At 41.1% G+C, this 25,490-nt stretch overlaps 1 protein-coding gene across 5 annotated transcripts in view; it reads right to left on the bottom strand.

Annotated features, from left to right (window-relative positions):
* LOC144934163 (phosphoinositide 3-kinase adapter protein 1-like) overlaps positions 1–25,490 on the bottom strand; it is a 168,655-nt gene that overhangs the window by 21,099 nt on the left and 122,066 nt on the right. For 2 of the 5 annotated variants that reach the window (XM_078859678.1, XM_078859679.1), the window contains exons 10-12: positions 16,160–16,339; positions 8,718–8,816; positions 2,536–2,723 (exon numbers count right to left, since the gene is read on the bottom strand). In XM_078859678.1, the coding sequence (XP_078715804.1) occupies positions 2,536–2,723; positions 8,718–8,816; positions 16,160–16,339 (467 nt within the window). The remainder of the gene's footprint in view (positions 1–2,535; positions 2,724–8,717; positions 8,817–16,159; positions 16,340–25,490) is intronic. The other 3 variants (XM_078859680.1, XM_078859682.1, XM_078859683.1) reach the window with 3 other exon arrangements.

Below are 25,490 nucleotides of genomic sequence, written 5' to 3'. Positions count from 1 at the left end.
TTAGCAAAAGAAACAAAAATGTGATGAAATGGAATAGTCGTGTTTTAAATTTTTATTAGATCCAAACATAACTTCAGGAAATCTTTATTATTTTACTTATTACATTTGGCAAACATTTTTTGCATTCCATTATTTTGTGAATAAGTGAAGGAAAAAAAACCCATTGTGCAATCTAATTAAATCACGACAGAAGTGCGCAGGCCAAAAAGTTATTAAAGCACTTTCTATAAATTACGTGAATGACAGTCATTTAAAAAGAGCACAATTATCCATTATGTTACAAGTGACACAGTCAACCTCATACTCATTTTAAAAAATAACCCTAGACAGCTCCTCCTAAATAAATAATTTCCCGAGGCTTCATGCCACAAAACACGATACAAAACAAAACAGAACGAAATGACAGCTAGTTGATTGAAGTATTTCAAATTATGTAGACAAATGTGAGGTTAACATTTGGTTAAGCAATGCTCTTGAGTGTTACTTACACACACAGGCAAATAGTGAAAAAACATAATTTTAATAGATAAATGTTGGCATCATATAAAATACTTAAACGTGTAATTTTCTAGAAATCCACCATGGCCCAGCCATATGATGTTATAGGTCAAATTTTCATTACTTTAGTACATTTACAAATACGACCTTTCAACCGCTTTCTTGCTCCATTAGGATGAAAATATTCCCGTTTTAAAAGGAGTCACCAGTGCCTTTTCAATTCAATTATCCAGAGAATAACAACACAATGACCAACTATTGGAGAGCAAGGTCGTAGGATATTTAAACCCAAAGGTCAACAGCTTGAACATGCCCTTACAAATGACACTTCACTTGTTCGACAGCGATCCTCACAGCATGTCGCTACGTACAGGGGGGGGGCGGAGGGGGTGAGACAGACCTTGGAACTTAGGGCCCACAACTCCTAGCCGTGGACACAGAGACCAAGCGTGCGACACCACGAGGGCACCTCCTTCCGTTGAGTTACCACGCCGCGTTGCAACGCCGCTTACACACAAAGTGCTTGGCCACAAATTAACCAGTGTCTCGCTGCAGCAGCGTAACGAGCGTGGGGGCAGGGGGTGCCTCGCTCCCCCCCCCTTGGTGGCCAAAGCTACGAGTTGGGGCCCCCTTGACAACCACTGTGCGATATGTTTTCAACAAGTGTAAAAGAACAAAACGCTTATTTGAAATGCGGCTAAAACATTTCTATGAACATTTTTTCATTAACGTTCCACGTTTTATTTAAATTTAATTGGATCAGTAACGCAATATTGCAGAGAGGTACAGTAAAATAGTAAAATTTATTTTTAGTAAAATAGTTAAATTGCTGTACTTGATACAGTAAATCTAGCTGTGACGGTCCCAACTGATGACGGAAACTTGTGTTGCCTCCGAAACGTCGTGATTTATTATTTTATTTCTATTATTACTTTTACTAATTTTAATTTTATTTTTGACCTACGTGACTTTACCGAAGAAACCTAAGAGTATGAATCCTTGCAGTCACGAAAGCTTCAAATCTAGAATTGAAGAGAGGTACGACGGAGCTGTAGTGGCTGAATTTTGCGAAGATAGAGCGCCCCTACAACGTTAAATGTTCGAGACCGTGAGCGTAACGATGTGATTAGGCGAGGGGAGCCGCGATATACAATAGCCTAGGATGCGACCGTGCCGAGACAAATCAAATAATGGGGCTCCACCTGACCGATTACTACACCCCCTGAGCTGATAACGGAGTCACGTCACTGCCTTTGCTTATCTCATCAAGGAGCATAAACCATCATGCAAACTCCAGTCATTCTCGCAGCAGCAGCTTTTGGCTAGTCATTGAACAACGATGTTCACTGGCATTGTGCGCTTTCAGATGCTCTTCAGCGGTCATCTGGATGGCCCTTCCTTTCAATATTAGGAAGCCACTGGAGCTATGCAATTTTAAATTATCTGGTTTGAACACCCATTTCTTTAGAACTGTTTTTTGTGTTTAGTTTGTTGTTCTTTTCCTGCATGTGCAATTAGCACGGTTGACTATGTATGGTGTGAAAGAAGTTCAACATAGGTGCATGCACTGCATTGACAATGATGCACGTACCCAAGGTTGGATTACATTTGATGGGGGCCTAGGGTTTCGCATGTATTCAATACTTTAAAAACAAAGAACCTGGAGAAAAATCCATGCGACCACAGGAAGAACATGCAAACTCCAAATATACAACAGGTATCAGGGTCGGGATCAAACCCACGACCTCCTGCATACCAGGCAAGGAAGTTAACATCTCGCCACCATGGCACCCCTTATACATACATTGTGTTACATTATTGTATTCTTGGTTCTTTCGGTAAAGTCACGTAAGAACCAAGAATATGAATCCCTGCAGTCATGAAATCTTAAAATCAAAATTCTACATTATTATGTTTCAACCATTATAGTTAAGTGTATATTTTTTTTGTGGTGGATGGGGGGGGGTTGGGCACAAAATGTGAGGCCTCAGGCTGCACCCACTGAAGCCCCCTGTGTGAACGTGGCCATGCTCACACCTCATGGAACTTGAAAGAGGCCATGCGGCGCTTCTCGTCGATCTGATTCGCCTTGAAGCGAATGACCGCATCGTCGATGGAGATCAAGCCAGCCTTCACCTGCTCCTGCAACGTGATGAGCTGCTGCTGCCCGGGTGTCTTCATGCCCGCAAAGTGGTCGTGCGTTGGGTCCTGGTTGGCAGACGCATCTGCAAAACGCCGTGGTAAAAAGCACAAAGCAACACGTTACTAATGTGGAACAGTACAAGACACTTGCTGAAATTGTACACAGTACTATGTTTTACAGTCACCCTTTAGATTATGTTAATATAATTATCTATGGGGTTTTTTTTTTATCAGAGGCCCAAATTCCCAAAATGCCAAGAGACCAGTGACAAAACAAAATTATTGAAGGTAGAATTTAAGCATATGTAATTCCTTTGAACTATATTTAAAAATGGTCTGCAGTTATTGCGTATAATTAACACTATATCTAAAACTTCCTTCTTCAATCAATTAGTGTCTTCTAATTTATCTTACTTTCATGCTGACCACTGTACTCCAGGGTTTTGATGGGGTGCTACTCTGTGCTCTATTTAAATAATTGTCACCCTAGTGGAGGGTCATTTAGTCTACTGGCTCATGGGTAGATGTTACAGATCTTGCTGAGTTTAATTGTTAAATGACTGCCTTATGCCCTAGTAAGCTCTAACAGTAAACATATCACATTGTACACTAAACAGTTACTTACAGTGACTTACACGTAACTTGTGGGAAAATTACGAGTGGAATACAATTTCCAAATGTGCAAGGAATCAACCTTCACCTGCCGTGTAATTTGTCAATGCCACGCTACGGAGGCGTACATTAATGGCCAATGAACATTGTACACCCAAGCAGGACTGTGCAAATCTGCACGGCAGCCAACAGGCGGGCAAGCATGGGTGACAGCCGACACTCAGTACGAGTGGGCGCCAACTGCAATGGGAGAGGGAGGTGGGGGGGCAAGCTGAAAACAGTGCTCATGGCTGGCATTCATTATCAGTCGTAATAGCGCTCGCTCAGGAGACCTCTGCACTGAACGTGTCCCCAGGTTGCCGTAGTCAAGGCACGGAATGCAAATGCAAAGTGGAGACCAGTGGGCGAATGGTAGCTTGCAAGCAATTTGTTGTGCCGTTTCCGATGAGTTATTGTTTTCTCTAAGTGTTCCGCAAATTCGTGGTTAGTTTTACGCTTGGAGCGAATAAACAAATGCCATCCGTGGACGTAATGACACCTAAACATATGGTCCCGTTGCTGAAAAAAAAATCAATCATGCAGAACACTATCTTAAATATACATGCAATTGCTAAAATATACATCAGCCAAGCTTATAACATCCTGTAGCCGAACACACATGACATGCCGAGCATCCAATAGAATATATTTATATGTTAAAACCTCACAATTATTTCATGCAAATGCACTTCACATGCATTGTATGCCTCCATTCTACCTTGACGCATTTCTGATTTGAAAATAACAACATTTTTGCAGCAGAGAGAGGAATTAAAACAATGGAAGATTATTCACAGTACACAGAAAGGCAATTGTAAAATGACCACCATACAAAAACCATCACTGCTGTTTTACATAAGATCCTAATGTTATATCACACGCTCCCCGTAGTCTTATTCGAAGCCACTTGGTGCTAAACATGCCACTGCAGTGTTTATAATAAAGTTGTCCTTTCGGGGCATGCTCCGGGTTGCCGAGAGCCCCGTTTCCATGGTCTCCGACGGCACACGAGGGACCGATGACTCACGGTTTCGCTCAGCAAGCCGCACTCCCCCCCCCAGGCTGAGCACAGCGTTGGGTCCAACATTTCAGGCTGACTCAGGCAATGGAGAGCACCACCCTGCGTATATGAACCAATTTCAGGACTCGTTTCTGAATGTGGTTGTGAGCTGATGCTTTTGAGCGCAGGCCCGCCGAGTTCGCCGACAGCTCGCCCCCCCCCCCTTGTGTCCCCGGGGGGTTTCATAACCCATTGCACCCGTTACCATTTTTAGCATTCAATTTGCCCTTTTTTCTGTAATTTCGTAACCGAAGATATAAAGAATAAAAAAAAACACGGCACAAAACCCTCGAAGCTGGACGCTTGAGGCGGGGGACTTGAGGTGGGTGAGGAGGGAGCCGTTGGTGAGAAAGCCACGAATGGATATTTATTTTGTCAACAACAAACTAGCTTTGGGTTGTTGTTGTTGTAGTGAGTTGTATTTTTTATGAGTATCGTTTGGCCTGCTAAGTGATATTTCATGAGTGTGGGATTATCGCAAGGATGTTTGAGGCCCTTTTTTTCGCCGGATTGAAATACCAGCGTCATTGTAACCTTACAACCCAGCTTGGCATGCACCTCTTGATGGCTTTGCTGCGAAAGATACGCGACAAGGTGATCTTTTCTCATCTAAAAAGTATCCTCCCGGACAAACTCTTCAATTACTTTTAAAGAAAACAATTGTGGATTGATTACAGTGTGGATGAGAAATCAACATCGGCCATGGTGCCAACACGTCTATAATGTATGCGTTTGAAAATGGCAAACGCACTCATATACAAAGTTACAATATTTCAAACGTGTAGAGGTCATATAGGCTATCACCATGTTAAACTCAATATAATTTTAATAACTGAATGCATTTATGAAATTCTTATAGCGAATTAAAGAGATTTTAAACAAATATAGAAAAAAATCTACAATTTACTTACTCTTTGGTTCTTTCGGTAAAGTCACGTAGGTAACAAACACATCCTGTGTACGACTGATAATATGATTCATCTTCACGCTGCATATTTAAGCATCCTCAAAATATTACCAACAACTCTAGCATGCTTAAACATATGCCGGTGTATAATTAAATAAGAGAGAAATGATGCATGTCATGGTTAAGACATGATGTTAACTGTAGATGAGGGTTTTGCTATCAAGTCGGCAACCTCGGGAAATTCAACACTGTCAATGTTGTTGTACATGCCACCAACGAAGAATGCACACATTATGCTGTGTGCATGTGTGTGTATATATATATCTCTGTCTTTCATCCAAAAGATTAAAAAAATGGGAACATGCTCGCATACAATTTTTCAACAAAAGGTAAAATGAACTGAGTGATTCTCCTGTAATACCAGTGCACAGAGAATGGCATCGTCATCAGCCATTCCGTATTGACTGCTGGATGAAAACTTGCTCATGCCATCGCCATCACACATGGTCCTGTAATGCTGCAATCGATTCACTCCTGCAAATGAACTGATCTCATCGCTCCATGCTAGCCATCCTCGCAAACGTATATTCTGCTTAAGTTGCCATTCCATCTCCAGTCTCATCCATTGGGCATCATTCCTTTTGAACAATGTATCCTGCCAAAGCCCACTTAATTTCGGTGGTGAGACGTTATCTCTTTCCCCTGATATGCAGGTCATGGGTTCGATCCAGACTTTGACGAGACCTGTATATTTGGAGTCTGCGTGTTCTCTCTCCCTGTGGTCACGTGGGTTTTTCCCAGGATCCTCTAATTTTGCCCTCTACGTTTAGAAAACAAGCACTTATATTATTTGGCTGCTGCTATAAATTGCCACGCGTGATATAAGCCACTTCGATGAGCTATCATGTGTGGACAGGTCACATCTGTAAAAGGGCTAATAGCTCAGTCGGCTTTACATGGTAAAATAAAATGGATTTAGTTTAGCACTGAATATGATATCACTGTTTTTGTCAGTATCATTCAAATTTTACTTCGGGCATACAACTCTCCATCCCTTCTTTGTACGTTTCTTTTCTATTTTATTTGTTTGTGCCCTTGTTTCTCATTCGTGTCATATCTGTGATTATACAATTATTGAAAAGTTTCGTCTTCGTGCACAGTACTGGTATGGTAATTTTTATGATCAAAACATTTTCCTCCAAAAGTGATCAATCCTGCTCTTATATTCACCTCGATTTCATACTTTTCATCCCAATACACTTTAACAACTGCCCCAGCTGTAAATACTCTATTATTTTCTACTTGTGTCCCTGCAACGATTACTTTTATTTCTTTAGCAAACATCTTTTTGTTTTTGCTCATATTTGTCGAGTCCAAACTTGCAGCATTATTTGTTATGCCCTTCAATTATCTCTTTTGTTATGATTGATTTACATCAGCAAATCTGAGATGGCTAACAGTCTCTCCATTCGTGTATCTGCCTTTAATTCTTCAAACCAGTTCTTATAAAATATCATATGTCTCTGAATATCCTTATTTCAATTATACAGCTCTCTTTATGCAATCTCATTGCAGTGCTTCCTTGTTTTTTTTAAATTATTTGTAGAGTTCCTAAAAATATATTTTATTTGTAAGACCTTGGCTTGGATGACTCCTGCCGTATCCATTGCATCAAATGCTGATTCATATTTGGTAATAGCCAGGAATAAAGGTATGCAGTACTTATTTGTAGTTTCCAGAATCTGGTTAATAGTGTAGAGTAAATGGAAGACCATATACTAAAGCGAATGTACATGATATACTTCACTCACGAGCCTGCTATGTGAATTACAGGTCCCAATATTGCTCAGTTTATGATTTTGATCGTAGAATAAGTCAGTGTTTTACGTGATCTACACATAATTAAAACTGAAATTAAATGGTAATTACTAATATTAAAATATTTCCATTTTTGTATCTCATGCTAATGAAATGACCACGCCTATATATTGTTTATTTGTACATAGTACCTAAGCAAAACATCTGCATCTATTATGTTTACCAGTGACATGCCAGCAGTTTATTTCAAGTTAATGTACCATTGCATCCAACCAATTTCATAATTGTTTGTAGGACAATTATGGTACATTCTAATTGCTATGGATTGCTTGGTGTCAAGTAAAATTAGTTGAAGATGGGAGAGGTGGGGAATTATAATCAGGCGATCACAATGGGATGGTACACTGACACAATAATACAGCCAACACTGCTCAGCATCAGAGCATGCCATGCTACCACGTGCTATCCGTCTGCCTACAGCTAGACCAACAACCGCCAGGAAATAAATAGAATGTTAAAGCAGGAATTCTTTTCTCCTTGGTACACATATATATTATTCAATGGGGCGGAGTAGTGGCACAGTGGTTGGCTCACTGCGCTATAAAGCAAGTGACCCGAGTTGGATTCTCAGCTGAGGTCAACGTCAGTGCTAAGTGATATCTGAACGGGGTCTGGGCACCATCCGAACTTCACAAACACGCACTAATCGGCATGGTGAAGGACGATCAAATCCCTCCCGTGGTCGACACGCCATGGCGAGGCCTTCGCTGAGCAGTGTATTGACAAGTTGACCGTAATTATTATATTATTTGCCAAGAAACTTGCATGCATGAGAATATGCTGTGCAAACTGTACATGATACGTAATATAGCGGTGGTTATTGCTTTAGGTTATTATGGATGCCGGTTTGGATTTTTGTTTCTGAACCATCCACGGATTATGTAAATTACCTCATCTTGTCCAATATATGAATTAAAAAATCTAGAAAGTGTGAAGCGAACTCGATGATGACAACAACGTAGGTTCTCACAAACTCTGGATTCCGAGTACCTAAATATGCGCGACTTCAATGAAATGATATTGCACCCATGAACATTTTATTGCTGCCTCTGCAATATTATTACAAATATTGTCATGTACATATCAAATTCATTCTAGACAAAGCATACATTTTGTGTATTAATTGCGTGTTGCAATACGTTAGACTTTAGGAAGTAATGCATACCTTGTGGTACAAATTAAATTAAGAGTGCATCCTTTCTTGTATTGTTTGTTATGCAGTCGAATTTCCACTCATTCACAAGACCCATGCAAAATATACGGCGTGATCCATGTATAGATACCCTACTAAAATAACAGGGAAAAGTTACAGCACAGAGAAAACTGCATTTTATGTCTACGCCTCTACATGCCAACAACCAATCTCAATGCATTCATTAAATCTTGTAACATTCTCCCTGGTAAGATACGGAGCCATCAATTTCACAATTCCTTTGTTGCCTCTTGAGAAGAAAGCAAAGAAGGTCATTATAAACCAATGGGTATCTACAAATGAATCGCCAGTATTATTTGTAACTAAAGAGCATCACAGCAACAAAATGCATTTACAGTAATGAAGCTGTACAAGGAATAGACATTCACCTTCAAAACCTTTCTCCGGCTGGTGCTGGGCAACAGCTGGTGGTGACCTTGCAGGCTTCAGAGAGGCTCTTTTCGGCAAATTTTGCTGCGACCTTTCTTCTGGAAGAAGAAGCGAGAGCACAGTCAATGCGGCAACCATCAGAGTTTTTTTTCCAACGTAACAAATGCCAAATACAATTGTGTTCCTTGCACACTTTGATTCAGTATGTGCTCTATTTTCTTTTTCAATAACAGTATTAATGAAGTACTACATGTACAATGGTATAAAGTACGAGCAAATCTGATTGTTTTATTTAAGTAGAGTGTTTAAAACTTGCGATAGGCTCGTATGTATTTATAAACAAGCACAAATGTGCTTTAACTATGTTAACGTGTTAATGCTTTTGCCTTTTCGCCTCTGGCGTGCTAATTTAAGGGTCGCATATATATTTAAAATGTTGTAAATGGGCCTTTAACAGACTTTTACATTTCAAACTGAGGTCAATGGGTTTCACGTCTTGACTCTGTGCTGTCCTTGAATGGTTTAAACCTGGCTTTGAGCAGATTAGCAAGAAACAATTTATAGTCAGCGGTTGTGCCGGCAGCCCGCCTGACACGACGTGGAGATCAATGCTCTGAAGGGGAGCAAACAGGTGAGTGCTTCTTCTTCTTGGTTCTTTCGGTAAAGTCACGTAGAAGGGAAATAATAAAATAATAAAAATAAAACATAATAAAATAATTCTCACGACGTTTCGGCCACAATGCAAGCAGCCGTCCTCAGGTGAAGAACAGGTCTGTCGGGAAGGTGAAGAACAGGTCTGTCTTCCCTGAGAATTATTTTATTATGTTTTATTTTTATTATTTTATTATTTCCCTTCTACGTGACTTCACCAAAAGAACCAAGAAGATGAATCCCTGCAGTCACGAAAGCTTTAAATCGAAATTTAGGTGAGTGCTTCTTGACTCTGAAAGTGTTCATGGGAAAAAAACCCTATCCAGCGAGTGTAAGGATGTGCTTACTCAAGGATAGCTTAACATTAATGGGGAAATGTCATTTCCAGCTCCAAAAGATAATGATCCGCGCCACAAAATTAATAATTTCTTAATGTTCAACAAGGTAGTGATGATGAGCAACTTTCACCGTGTGAAAAACTGGTGGGAGACGCACCTTGAGCTTCAGTGTTCTGCATGTCACAAACAATTTACCTATTTCAACAGTGAGCACAGAATCACTTCAGGCTACATTGAATTAAATGGATTTGGCACAACACATGGATAAGCTGAGTTTCAATATACGTTAAACATTGTAAATGCTACCTATTCACACATTCAACATCTGGGGAGCTGATTACAGTCATCTTTGCGTGACATTAATGGCTGTTTATATGCCCGTACTGTTACAGTTATTAATATTCATTACTAACGTATTACACTTAAAAGAGGTCAATGAACAGTGGGGGAAAACATAGGATTCGTGCATTTGAGTTGTGCAATTTTTGGGAAATACAATACATTCCAAAACATATGAAATAAACGGAGCAATTATAGAGTGCACGCACGTATATTGTAAGGAACCCTAGGATGCTCTGCATGAGGAGCACAATATAAAAATGTTTTTATTGTATATGATGTAACTTTTTTTAAAGTCTGACGAATCATAACCGTGCAATTAACCTTGCAGAGAAACCCTCTTCTCTTGTGAGGTTGACGGTGCTCGTGGATATGCATCTCCAAAGGGCCAAATCGTGCCGCTCGCTCAATATCTTCACCCCGTTGTGATTGACAGCCAGTGCTGACAACCATCTCTACTTTCCGGTTACCTCCAACGCCTCATTTGACTTATGTGACTATCGCAAGAGAAAGTGTGCCATGCTGTCTGGCTGTCTATTGTTGCTTTATTCCCTGTTGAGTTAGTGGTTCTCAAACCCCTTTCCCTATCTGTGATTCATCATCACGCAACTTTAAGTTTCCCAGACCAAGTGTATAAAAAAGCAACCAAAGTCACCATGCACGTTCAATACACACAAATTGGTCAACATTGAAATGTAAAGATTTACACAATTTACAGGTAAACTGCTTTCGGTGAGAAAATTGCAACAACAAAAAAAGAAAATGGAACATGTTTACGGTAAAATGTTTCGCGTAAGATTGATCTTCCGAACATCATGATTTAATAAAATGTATATATATACAGTATTTAACAAAAAATCGTGTTTGTACTGGATTAGAGCCAATTCAACTCTGTGAGCTCATGGTCGGTGAGCAGAGCAGTGTGGAAATTGCTTGCTGGTCAAAAGCTGGGGCTACACTCTGGGGGAATGGTAAATGAAGAACATTAATCAGACAGTGGGAAAAACTCCTACAGCATCTCGATCCGGAGCCACTTGCAGCTTCGAGATGTTCTTGGTGCTATAACTGGGGGTCACCAATAAATCAAACCGGTTTGCCTCTGAACGTGGGTCTTTTCACACACGCCAAGTGTAATAATCAAATGAAAATCAAATGAGCATCACTGCAGCTATCTAGCCTACCTAGAAAAAGCAATATAAATGTATACATATTAGCCCTGGTATTCATATATATGTGTGTGTATATTATATATATCAGCACCTGCTCTGCTAATGTAGGGAACATGACTTAATGTAAATACTCTTCAGCAACATATTCCTTTTAGGAATGCACTTGTAATGCCATCTGGACTGCCTGGATGTCCTAGTGATTAAAATTATATTTTCTGAGCAGCAGATTGCAAGCGTCTGGTAGTTCAAATCTTCATTCTTGGAATGCTCGAGGACATTATCAAAGGACTCCAAGTGGTCTAAGGTGAACATGAAATACTGTGTGACATGATTTAGAAAATCAGCAGGTCAATGAGCCTATGTATCGACTTTTTTTATAAGTACAGTGAAACTTTCAGAAAACATTCTTGATGGGACAGAAAAACTTAACGTCACAGAGTACTTTCCTGCCATTAAAAAAAGAAACGGTTCTCATGCGTCTGTTTTTTCTAGACTCTGCCTTTTGTGCGCTCTCAATCGCATTTCCTCTTTGATTCTGCATATATTTTCTCTTCAAAGCTTATCTCAATCCATACCTCTCTCATGCTCTATCCACTGCTATTTCGAATACACATTTGCACTGGGTTTGACACCTTTTCCATAATCTAAGAGAGCAGTAAAACATGTATGGGGACATTTATGGTGGGGAAATAATTATATAATCGCATAACAATACTCTTTGGTTCTTTCGGTAAAGTCACATAGATAGAAGATTAATAGATCACGACGTTTCGATCGCAACACAAGCAACCGTCATCAGGTGAGACAAACACAGCAAGAGAAAGAGCTGCTGCAACACGAGGTTATATAGGCTTGAGGTGGGCTCAACCCAAGGGTGAGTGGGCGGAGCTAGAGATCGAATTTGCATGTAAATGTAAGAGATTAGCATGTCAATGTGAGACGGCTCCAGCAACCAGGGGCTGTGCCAATGAGAAGATTAGCATCTTCTTGGTTCTTTCGGTAAAGTCACTTAGAAGGGAGATAATAAAATAATAAAAATAAAACAATAAAATAATACAATTCTCACGACGTTTCGGCCACAACGCAAGCAGCCGTCCTCCGGTGAAGAACAGGTCTGTTGGAAAGACAGCGTCTGAATGAGATTAGCATGTCGATGTCAGAGAACTGGGCAACAACAAAAAACCCGCAAGAGCAACTACGAGGAGAGACCAGCATGTCAACAAGAGCGACACATATGGAGAGAGACGCACACAGAGAGAGAGACACACAAAGAGACACACAGAGAGAGAGACACACACAGGAAGACAACCCCCACACAGAGAGAGACACACACATATAGAGAGACAGAGAGAGAGACACACACAGAGAGAGACACAAAGAGAGAGAGGCACACACATAGAGACACATACAGAGAGACAAACAAATAGAGAGAGACACACAGAGAGAGACACATACTCAGAAACATCACAGCCAGTTATAGTCTGTTAGAAAAAAAAGAGCTCCCGCCACATCGAGGAAAAGGGACAACGGTAGCTGTGTTAGTGAGACACTTAGCCCGTTAATGTAAACAATAAAAGTGGGAAAAATATGCTTAAGGGAAACACATGGAGCAGGGAATTGTAAGATTGTGTAACTGTGATATTTTTCTGATATAAATAACAACAATAATAGAGGATTATGCAGGGCTATATAAGGTACCGGAATGAAAATGCCGTTTCGTTGTATCTCTTCGAAGGGGTTGAACGACCGCTGTAAATGAGATGTTCAAATCTCCTGAGCAGATCTTTCCAACGGTGATAACGTTCAAAAGCGAGAAAGAAGATGCCCCGGAGCTGTTATATTAACACTATGATTGAATTGAAAGTAGCCTTAAACATCAAACAATAAATGAGATACCTGCTTTCAGGTCCTTGTTAGATCAACAACGTACTACGGTTGCCACGTGAAGGAATATTGCTTTTAGTGACCTTAACTAGGGTCGCAATAACATTGAGTGGTGGTCCACGGATACGTTACAATTTCTTTGCATCAATAAAAAATAAACCGAGCTTCTTCATTTCTATTGCAAAAAAAAAGAGTGGTGCCATGTATTATGTACAAATTTTGTTCTCTGTTAAATGCATCATTGCCCTTTAAAATCAGTACACACCACACTGCTGCATGAATAAATAATCATTGTTTTAAATATTAAAATGCCCCAAAGGCATCCACTTGCAAAATGCAACGTAATGTCCCAGTGGCCGCAATAAGGTTTTCAAACCCATCAAGTCACAACAACAGGAACTTTGGCTTTAACATTTTGTGGGATTTTCTTTATGTAATTATTCGGACGGTGGCGTTCCAGCTTCCTAAACACAATTGGCTCTGGCTTTCTCATCTGAATATCACTCAAGGTTCAGATTCATATTCATATGTGATTGGACGACGACTTTTTCAATCTGTTGTTCTAAATAGCTAGTGTCAACAAAGGGTGATTCGCTCATTTATTTTAGACCATACATTTGATTCACGGAGAATCGAATTTGTTTCAAGATGCCCTGGTTGCCTTTCTTATGTTGATGTATGAATGTCATGCTTTCTTGTGCACCAATTAGGCTATAATTTCACCTTGGTTTTGGCGAGGTCTGTGTAGTTTTCTTTTATAATTAAAGTGAATTTATGGATATAAAAGCTTTGTATTGAATAGCAGAGGCTTGAATTATCATTTTGTAATACTGTACACAGGCCAACTGTATCCTGTGATATGCAAAAAAGTGATTTGCCACTTGTAGCAACGTTATCATCATAACATTACTCACCTCAGTTGTCTGAATGGTTTGATGATATTTTAAATGGTGATATGTAAACAAATCTTTTTGAAAATAAAATGCTACTGACATAATAAAAAATAATAAAAATGTATTGCTATTATTTTTGCGAATGCAGTGAGATTAAAATTTAAAATTAGTAAAGTTAGTTACATTACCAAATTTCTTCTTAAACTAACACCAAAATATCAATGGCAAAAACTTTCACACATTTTATGAAAATTTGAGTGGAAGAAGGTAAAGTGCCTACACTAAATGGGATATCAATATCAGCTCGGCGCAGGAAAACAAGAAACATGAGTGGAGCATCAATACGTTTATACATATTTGTCTGAAACAAATAGAGTTATAACCCAACTCTCTAGGGAAACCATACTCTAGGGAAATTCAAGACTTTTGTTATTAAAGTTTTTTTCCTTATTCAAAACTTACTTTGTTACGAAATATGTGAGGTAAAAAGAAACTAACTTAATTAAAAAAATACATAGCACTAAACAAATAGTTAACTTTGTGTTTTGTTTAGAGGAAGAAAACAATGTAATTGTGTTAATTATGTGGCTCTGCTTATAGGAAGTTCTTCACACGTTGCATGCATTCCAAAAGTGCAGAGATACATAAGTGGTAAAATTGCAAACGGATAATTATTATTTTTACATGCTCTGTCTCAATATGTATGTCGAACTTCTTTTGCACTGTACCTAGCCTACCGTGATAATTGGAGGTGCGGGGGAAAGACGAAAGACAATAAACAGAAAAAGCAGTCCTCAAGAAATGAGTTTTCAATCGAGATGATTTAAAAGTGCATAGCTCCAATGGTTCCCTAATATCGGAAGGAAGAGCATTCCAGACGGCTGCACATGGCTCTCGTTCTGCTGGCAGTGTTCTTAGTTACAGCATTATCACCCATACATTTTAAAAACGGTTAAAATAAATTGTAATGACATATTTACGGAATAACAAACAAATGGCCAAAACATTTTGGAAAAAATAAATTCTATTCTTGATTTTCTGGGAAAGGAAACAGATATTTGGTGTGGGATGCACTGAGGTGTATTGTTAGAACAAAACATTTGTTTTCAACATATTTCACGTGAAGGAATCGTAGTGTGTCAGCATAAATATGAGAGTTCAGATTTAAGAACACATTAGAGATGTACATTGCAAGTACAAAAGCGCTCAGCCTTATGCTGATCACCAGCTCAAAATAACTGCATGTGTGGCCATGCTGTGGCCAACAATGCCAAGATGTGCATTGTACATTGAATCCGCATCTTTCTACGTTGAAGGGGCTTCTCATCATTCACATATTTGAACTGCGGAAAGTCTGGTAACAAAAGGAAAGTTTCATAAAATTAAGAACAGAAACGTAATGAATTTTAGTATTTGAACCTTATGGCGGGACCCCGGGGTCCAGAATAAACGGTAGTCCAAATCGTAATTAATTTATCCATTTTTGGCGACTCCGTCCCAACGCGCACACATAAACGCCGCGACCCACCGGAAATCAATCCTCTCGTTCTTCGTTGCCAAAATTTCCGTAGTCATAAACAAAACTTTGAAACTTTGATTAGCACATCGTGTAGAGCTCGTCGAGAGGAATAGATTGCTGTATCGTTCGCCTTCAACAGACATGACGTCGCAATGCAGTTTATGCGAGAGCCAGGAGTGTGTTTTGAGCAGCTAAGGAGTATGTTTTGTCCCATACACACATAGTCTTATTAACATAGCTACACTAACCAAATCTACCCTGAGACACAGACGAGGGTTGTGTGTTACATAAATAATGCTGTGTTTTTCATATTCAGTACCATTTCTTATCTGAATATAAGCTCATTTACGTAACAAGACACGTTGGCTAAACAAAACAGTTGTTTTGGACGGTGTGCTAATGGTGCGGCACACAAAATTGCAGTAGGACAAAATCAGTTCATTGACAAATGTTCCAAGCCATGAATAAAGAAAAACACAATGAGCACATTCACTTTTGCCTTTACCAAACACTATGGTGCAGCCTCCCAGATGGCTTAACATTGCGTCCCAAACTCCCTTAGCTTGGCTATGCTTGTCAAAGGTATTTAGAGTGCCAGTTGAAAGAGCGTGTGCACGTGTGTGTGTGCTAAAATCTCAAGCTTCTGACCTGTATTTGCAGGCCGTGCCTTGGGCGGGCCCGACTGCATTTCTTCAGTCGTGCCCTCAAGGAGGTTACGAAGCGACGCGTCCGAGTGCGTGAGCCCGAACAAACCAAACGGGTCGGAAGGCAGAGGTACGCCACAACATGCTCTCTCTCTGCCAAGAGCACGGAGGCTTTGCTGCTTCGCTGCACCAACAAAACACACGTCCAACCGCATCCCCGGAAATATTTAAATTGGGTGGCACTATCTCAGCACCAGCAACTACTGATGCCACACCAGTGTATGTACAGACGAGCACAATGTGACTGCCATATATATGTCTGGTGAAATTACGGGACTAGATTTTGATTTTAAATGCATTTAACTTATCCATATGTAACAAGATAGGAGAGTGCATGCATACCTTGGCAGTAGATTTTATACAGTTCTGTATATACTACATTGCTGCATTTTTACTTTTAAAATTAACATCATATGATGTACACAAATCCTGGCCTAAGACTGCAATTAAATTTCCGGAATCACATAATTCCCGATGGGATTATGTGACATGCAGAATCGTGGAATCATGATGAAACCAGGCTGTGTGGAACCTCATGTAGCATGCGGGCAATAAGGCAGGGGCCAAGGAAATGGCCGACCTGGTAAGAATCACCATCAAACCTTTTTTACATAGGGAGTAGCCATAACAATGGAATCAACCCCGATTCCAGTTTTCCGTTACCCAGAATTACCATTCAAGTGTATCGCAAATATCTTGTGTGCAGACTTGGCCTAATTCCGGCCTGATTCCACCCTGATTCCAGCGTGGCATTCAGATAACATGCGAGGGTCTGTGGGACCTGGCCAGGCCTAGTGAAAAGTACCACTAAAACATACGCCTGATGCCTCTGCATTATATTTCAATGGTGATTCTGGTTGATACCCGTTGGCTGTCATCAGCATTGACCATTAGTTCCAGCATTGACATGGGCAAGGCTGTGTACTTAGAATGGCCCTCAAATGACCATTCAGTCCCTATGTTCCCTCCTTTCTAGAGTTGAGGTGGAATCAGAGCGTTTCTATGCTCTAGGCCCTAACAGTGTCTTTCAGTGTCAATTCGAGCCACCTGAAATCAGCCAGAATCGCCATTCTGGCCAGTTGGAATCAGCAATGCTTAGCGATGCCAAGCCCAAGTTTATTCAAGCAAGATTCACAATAGAAACCAATTATATTAAATTGCAGAATTCCTGTTAGGATCCTATTAAGTTGCTTGGTGATTTTATATGGAATTCACCAAATGAAGAATCGTAACCCCTGTGCATGCGGGAATCTTCCAGGCTGGGATTGTATAAATTGAATGCAAAATCTTTAGGAATTTCTCATCTCTTACAACCTTCAAGTCCCACTCCAGATAATAAAACAGCAATTTACTCCTACCGTACTAATAGTACATCATTTATCTTGTAAACCGTAATGTGGGGGGACCAATATCACGGATCCTCTTATCCGCATCTTTACTTCATCCGAATATAAACCGTTGAGGATATTTGGAACGTGACTCCTCTTAACTTAAAAAATCACAGATAATAGGATGCCATTCCTCAAAGACTAGTGGAAAAAGTCGTGCATAATATCGGTTAATAGGAAGAATAGGGCCACATATAATAGGAGTTTCCGTGGGCCATATAGCTGCCGCAGATAATGGGAGTCGTGTATAAGAGCCGCGGATAAGAATGATCCTATATAGTGGTCGCGTGTACCTTACACTGATGTCCATGACTTGCGTAGGTTGACACGACTTTGTATTTACTTCAAGCACATAGTTAATCACTTCATGTATTACCCAACTGAAATGCAACTGTATTTAACTATTACAAAACTTTCCATGAAGGAGTTTGTTTTGTTATCCTGGCAACAAACGGCTCCAATTATACTCTTTATAAAACGCCCAATTATTAACTTAATGTTACGAGAGAGAGAGAGCATAGGTATTAACTGGAGACGGAAATCTTTCAGACATAAGTGAGACGAGGTCACATGCCGTGTGCGTTTCTCGGAGCCAAGTGAACGTATTCAGCAAAGGCACGGGCTGCCGGGCTGCCTGTACGCCAGACAACGTGAGTGAGTCATATTCTTAGGTTTTTTCGGTAAAGTCACGTAGGTAAAAAATGAAATTAAAATGAATAAAAATAAAAACAATAAAATCAGTGATTTTATTGTTTTTATTTTTATTCATTTTAATTTCATTTTTTAAATATAAATGTGTCGTTAACCCGCCACCACCCGACACATCCAATTAGTTACTACTTGCGCATACTGGTATGTTGGAGAATAAGCCCACAACATTTCAGCAAGACGTTCCGCTGGTGATTACAACCAGCTTCATCAGACGGTTTTCCAGAATTTTGGCAAACCCCAGAAAAAGCCTGCGTGTTAAACGGTGCACACCACAAGTGCGTGTGGTTAATGCAGACATGATTCCTTGTGTAATGGGTTCCAAAAATTTCGATTTAAAGCTTTCGTGACTGCAGGGATTCATCTTCTTGGTTCTTTCGGTAAACTCACGTAGAAGGGAAATAATAAAAATAAAACATAATAAAATAATTCTCACGACGTTTCGGCTACAACGCAAGCAGCCGTCCTCAGGTGAAGAACAGTTCTGTCGTAAAGACAGCGTCTGAATGTCATTCCGAACCAAGAAGAGGGTTCCAAAAACTTGCAAAAGGTTTCTGTTTGGTGTTTGAACATCTTAACACCTCCTGTTTTATTGCCAGAAAGGGTAAAACTTATTCTTATTTTTTCATACTCTGATACTGCCAAAAAAGGTCCCATTCGGTACACACTGCATATTAAACATGTATCAAGCCATCTGTGCCCATCCGTGTGTCCAACCAACGTCCGTGAATGTTGACTCACCTGAACGGCGGCACTTGAAAACACCTCCGCTAAGTGATTTCGCTATTCTTAAACAACTTAAAATTTAAATAACAAATACAAGTAAAAAAATATACACATAATTGCCTGCTGTCAAACAGCCTATTGCAAACCCTACACTTCTTCTATGGAGAAGAATCAACAGCACCATTATTGAACTATAGTTAATCCAACTGACAATTTGTATGCGTTATATGCAATGGGGTTCTCGTGACCTGTGCAGCCACTAGAGGACGCTGCATTCAACGCAGCGTTAACAAGATAATTGATTCTGGAATTGAATGGTGACCCTGAATCCCCACCATTCGTAAGGCAAGGGGAGTTAGGGGTGTTGGGGGGGGATCGTTAAACCCTTAAAAACAAAATAACACTCACACTCTCACAAAAACAAAGATCCCCCGTATAGCTTAAACAGACTGCTGGGGCAAGTGCTGTTAGCGAACACTTATGAAGGTTGGAACGGTACACGAGGGGGTGGGTGGCCAGCACCACGCCCGACCGCCTTTGTCTCCCCAGTGGTGATGTTCACACACCACTCCAGGGGGGGGGGGGGCTCATGTGGAGTGACATCACGCGCGGGACACACACATTCTTGGCTTATTATTTAAATAATATCTGCATTTATTCATTTACGTAAGCCTGCCTGCCCACACCTCCCAAACCTCACCTTTCCTTCCCTAGCTGCCTCTGGGTAGAATGACCAGGCGGCTGCAAAAGGTAGAGAATGTGGGAGAGAGCAGAAGGTCAGGGCTCGGTTCAAATGTTGTGTGCGTGGCGTGGCTGCATCTGTGTGTCTGCGTGTGTGGGGAGCGGTAGTGTAGCGGTTAACCCGGCAACACCAGCGATGATTTATCTGAGCCGGACCTGGACCTCCGCTAGGTCGATTCAGCCTCAATTGAGCACCCAGTGTGATGTGTAAAAAACATTTCCACTAGGGAGACAAAGGCGGCCTGGCGTGGTGCTCGCCATTCCGAACTTCATAGGTGCTCACGAACAGCACTTGCCCCAACAGTCTGTTAAGGCTATACTGGGGGATCTTTGTTTTGTTTGGGGAGCAGTGGTGTAATGGTTTGGATACTTAACTAAAAACCCGGCGATGTCAGTTCAATTCCCGCTCCTGGCCAAAATTTTAACCGATCCTGGACCTCCCTGTGGTCGACTCATCCTTAAATGAGTACCTGGTGTGTGTAAACATCGTAAGCAAAGGCATTGGCGGGGGGGTGGACGACACTTCGTTGGGAAGGTGTGGTGCTGGCAAACACCACCCCCTCGAGCGCCGTGCCAGCCAGCCATCCGTTAGGTGCTGGCTAACACCACCTATCCAAACAGCTGGTTATATGCTATTCTATTGCCTTTGTGTGTGTGTGTGCAAGGTTTGCCGAGGTGCTGAATTCTGCCAATAGACTCCCTCTGAGTGTGTGGTGCAGGGGGGGGATTTCAACTCTAACATTTCACAAGGATCTTCACATTTTTACAAAAACTCATTGCACACGTATCTACGCAGTGCAGTGTGTTATATGGAACGTTGTTCCCTTCGACAACGGGTGGAATAAATGTGATATTTATTGTATCTCCAACCAGAAATCTGTCTATCTAAAGAGACATATCATATCAACTACACCTAAGTATCATTGTTAACAATTACTTACAGATGAGCAAATAATGTGTTTGTTTCACTAACAGCACAGAGTAAATATTGTATATGAATGCATTTTTAGGTTCATATATTATATATAATTCATGAACGAAGTTGGAGTTGGCATCACACCTGTAATGATGAAAATACGTAGACGCAGAGTGCTATTAAGTGTGATGTTTCAAATCAACATATCTTCACGGCATTAAAATTTAATCCTCTGCAAACTCGCAAATGGAATGCTCCAATGGGGGCAACTTTAACTCACTGCTGATTCTTAAGTTAAGCAGTGAAAGCTGCTCGACTGCAAGATTAACCAACGTGGCTTACACATTTTAAAAAAAACTCACAGTACATAACCTCTGTTTCAGTCGCAATGCTACTTTACTTATAGGCAGTCTTCAACAAAAACGGTCTCAAACCACTTTGTACCAGTTTTACACAACTCATCATTGTTTGCATTATTTGCCATAAGGTTAACTCTCTTCGCCCCATTTGTCGTTTCCTCACATGACACGCAGTTCAAAAGGTCTTTTAAATATGTCTCATTAGAGCATGCTCTGATTTGGCTCCCCGAGCCTAGACATTTCCATAGAACCTGAAAAAAATCATGAAAACCTGCCACTGGGATCTTCCCTTGTGCTGTTAGGCTCATTTGAAACCATACTGTGAATATCATGTGAATATCATGTGAATATCATGTGAATATCATGTGAAGTTAATTTTCATGGCTTCAATCCCTCCTCCTGGAGGTGGATGGGTCTAAGCTGCCAAATAATTGGTAGTTACTTTTTTTTTACACAACAGTGTTGGCATGTACAACGAAGGTAATGCATAGTATATCAAAACTCATCCTATCCATGACCCTATTTCCCATTATTCCTATTAATCACAGGAGCTCTAGGGTCATTAAACACTCTTATTATCCGTGGCCCTATTACTACTCTCCATAATTATCCACAATTTCTGTCAATACGTGGAGTCGTCTTCTTCTGCTTTCGAATGACGGGAAAAGCTTACAATGGCATGTCGAGTATGGCGATCCACTCAGTGACTTCCTGAGATGCTAAGTGGAGGAATGGAAGCGCCTCCCGCAATAGATCTGGGCAGGCCGACGCGATACGTTCCACGGTCTGGGACTCATGGTCGTTGTCGCACCAAAGGTCATCCCTCATCTTCCCCTTGTGAAGCAGGTGGCCGCATCGCCCATGTCCCCTGTGCAGAATCAGTTGAGTGCTGTCCACTGTCTGAGAGGGAGCTCCAAGCCAGGGACCTCTGCTGCTGGGTCAGTAATGAGGCGTTGGTTCTTTGTGTTTCATGCGTCCCACGACTCCGTACGTCTGAATAATGGGTTGGTGCAAGCTGCATAGACATTGGCTGCTGTTTCCCAGAATGGCCGGCGTAATATTAATGCCGAGGTATTTGTGGATTGGAAGGTCGAAGTTGCTTTAAATTGTTTCCATCTCACGTAGCATGGTGGCATCGTGGCGGATGGCAGGCGGGATAACGTGGGACAGCAACGGGGGCCACTCTGTTGGCGCGGACTTGAGGGTCCATGACACCGTCCTCATTGCGGCGTTCAGTTGTACATCTACGATCGCTGAGCGGCAACTTTCGTGACTGCAGGAATTCATATTCTTTGGGTCTTTCGGTAAAGTCACGTAGATAGGTTCAAAGAAAAAGAGAAAAAACTACGGCGTTTCGATCGCAACACAAGCGATCGTCATCAGGAAGACTTTACCGAAAGACCCAAAGAATACAGGGTCAACCATATCCAGAAACTCGCTGGAAAGTCATGGGGGAGCACGGCTAGAACAATGCAGTGCAACAGTGGCCCGTGTCCACTCTGCTGCAGGACACTGCTCTGCCTCATGGTCTAGCAGTTTTAAGTCAAGATTTAGATTCACCTTTGTTTTTACTTTTTTCCCGGTGTTGTATGTATTCATGTACGTTTTAACTTCTTTCACACCATACGTAGCCAACCATGCCAATCGGAGGTGCGCGTGTTGGTGAGATAAGGGCGACATGCGAGAGTCCGGTTAAGAATGATGGCCAGGGGTTTTATGTGGGGTTCGTGGATAAGGCATTTTCCACAAAAGGAAATGTTGAGTTCTTTCCTGGTGGCCTAGTTTGTTCAGATGGAATGCCGATGACACAGCCGTCTTCTCTGGATTGGGGCGGAGGCGCCAGCTCTAGAAGTAGCATTCCAGCAGGTCCAAGTCGCTTGTGAGCATCCTACTTGCTTACTCTAATGTTTGTTTGCGTCAGCAGTGCATTGTCATCGGCGTATACGAACTTCAGAGATTTGGTGCAGGGCAAGTCTTCCGTGTAGATGTTCAAAGAGGACTGGGGTGAGCACTGATCCCTGTGGCCGCCCGTTGGTGCGCGTCCATTTTAAACTGGTCTGGTCACCTAAGTGGATGCAGAGAACTTGTGGTTGCCCATTAAGGTGTTGATAAGGCTGAGAGTCTTGTAGCATTGGATGGGTTTTTGAAAGCTCAGGAGCAAACAATTCGTGCCAGACAGTGCCGTATGGCGATGACAAATCCATGAAAGCCGCTCCAGTCTTTAGCTGCTCTGGAAGCCTGTCTCAATGTTGGTAGAGAGTGTAAGGACCTGGTCAGAGCAGCTTCTTCCCTCCCTGAAGCCCGCTTGCAATAAGTTGAGTTTTAATAACATCACGGAGAGATAGGTTACGTGATGTCTGTCCGCTACACCGCCCCGTACAGCTACAGGTGTCTTCGTATATAAATTGCACAATTTGACTCATGTGGATAAAAGCAGTGTGATGGCCCAGAGGTAGCATGTTCTCCACATGTAGCAGAGGTTCACAGTTTGAACCCGGCGGCCACCCTGATTAATGCTGCGGTATATGCGCTGTCTGCATCACAGTGGAAGTTAAACATCCCGTTGTATACTCGTGTCATGATCCACATTTAAAAGAAAGACCTCCAAATTACTCAATTGGAATATATAGTTTTAGCAATCATCACCCCGGACTGCAAAAACTTGACAGGACTCCTCCTGGAAAATATTCATGAGACTCGGTGATGCTTTCTTTGGGTAAACAAGAGAAATCATGATTGATCTTTTTTTCTTCGAAAATGTGCTTATGTTTTAAATTAAATACGGCTCTCATATTAACCGTGCTTGAAAGGTTCCAACATAAGACAAACATCATAAGACCTCCTTTGCCAGTATTAACTTATGATAATAGGCTTTTCCCCTTTCTGGCAATAGAACAGGTGTTATGTCGTTAAAACACCAAACTGAAACCTTTGCAAGGAATCATGTCTGCATTAAGCACATATACTTGCAGTGAACATGCAAACAAAAAAAACATGCTCTGACAGTATGTGCATTGTCTTTTAAACTGAATGGTCCACACCAGAGACCATGTAGCTGCTCACCCCGAGCTCTTAATGCCCTGATAGTACATTGTCTTTTTGCTGTTCGTCTTTTGGCGTCCTCTGGTTTAACGCTGTTTGAGACTGGGCTCTAAAGAAAGCTGTCTCTGGTGTGGACCAATCAGTTTCAAAGACAATGCACATACCGTCAGAGCATGTTTTTTTGTTTGCATGTTCACCGCAAGTATATGTGGATAATGCAGACATGATTCCTTGCAAAGGTTTCAGTTCGGTCTTTTAACATCTTAACACCTGTTTTATTGCCAGAAAGGGGAAAACCCTATTATCATAATAAGACAAACAGTTGTAGTAAAGTAAAAGTTATTGTTGCAAATCACAAAATGTTTCAATCAACCTTAACTAATGAGCAATAATAAAATAAATTGTCACCTTCATTAAATGTACGACACAAACCTAAAGCAACGAATATAACATCCGCGTGTAGTTAGGGCAAAAAAAAGACCTTTCCTCTAGTTTACTTATACATTTCAATAAATTACTGTGTTTATGTGAATGCTTTGATGTAGTTCCAGGATTGTTCCTCATAACTGTGGTATCTCAAGGACACCAAATATATTGTTCTAGAACGATGACTCCCCAGACTACCCTTAGACATTTCCCTCCATTCTGAGTGAACCCACAAGCCACCCTTTAAAACAATCATAATAGGAATGATCAAAACACCATCCGTCAGCTTTGACGCGATTTACAACTGGAAAAACAACAAGCATCGTGGTTTTGTTCCAATTCAGGGTTTCATCGACAGTTGTCATTAAAGAATGTGCCACATAATGAGAAGATCACGCTTGCCAGCTGAGTGGCTAAAGACTCCATTATACTACAAATTTAAGTTGGTGATGCTGCTCTGATGGCAGTAGTGCCCCAGCACAAATAACACAAAAAATGAACAAGTTTGTCAATAACTCTGTGGCCTTAAAATGAGAAAATATATTAAAGGTGACATTTTAAGCAATGGCCCTTTTTCACGGCTTATGCGTGCGGTGTGTACCGATCAACCTTCAAAAAAACCTTTACTCAAGCCAAGAATATGAAGAAGTCAACAGCGAATGTTGTTTTCTCAACACATAAAGAGTTCTCATGCCAAGTGAATTCAATGCCTATCGATCGAGTCACCCGGCATGTTTATTTTTTAAACCGACTATAACAGACCAGATGCTGCCATTAATTGTAATGGTTAACACTGTACTAGTTGTAATGGTTAGCATTGGACTCACAAGCCAGAGGCCGGGCGCTTCAATTCGATTAACCGTCTTGGCGTTTGAAACAATGCTGCAATTTCTTTGTTTATATCCTCCCCCTGCCTGTGTCCATCCAGGAGTATGAATGGCCACACCACAGTTAGTTGATTGACAGGTC

The sequence above is a fragment of the Lampetra fluviatilis genome, chromosome 9 (genome assembly GCF_964198595.1).
Source record: "Lampetra fluviatilis chromosome 9, kcLamFluv1.1, whole genome shotgun sequence".
NCBI classification, from domain to species: Eukaryota; Metazoa; Chordata; class Hyperoartia; order Petromyzontiformes; family Petromyzontidae; genus Lampetra; species Lampetra fluviatilis.
This window is presented reverse-complemented; position numbering and strand designations above follow the sequence as displayed.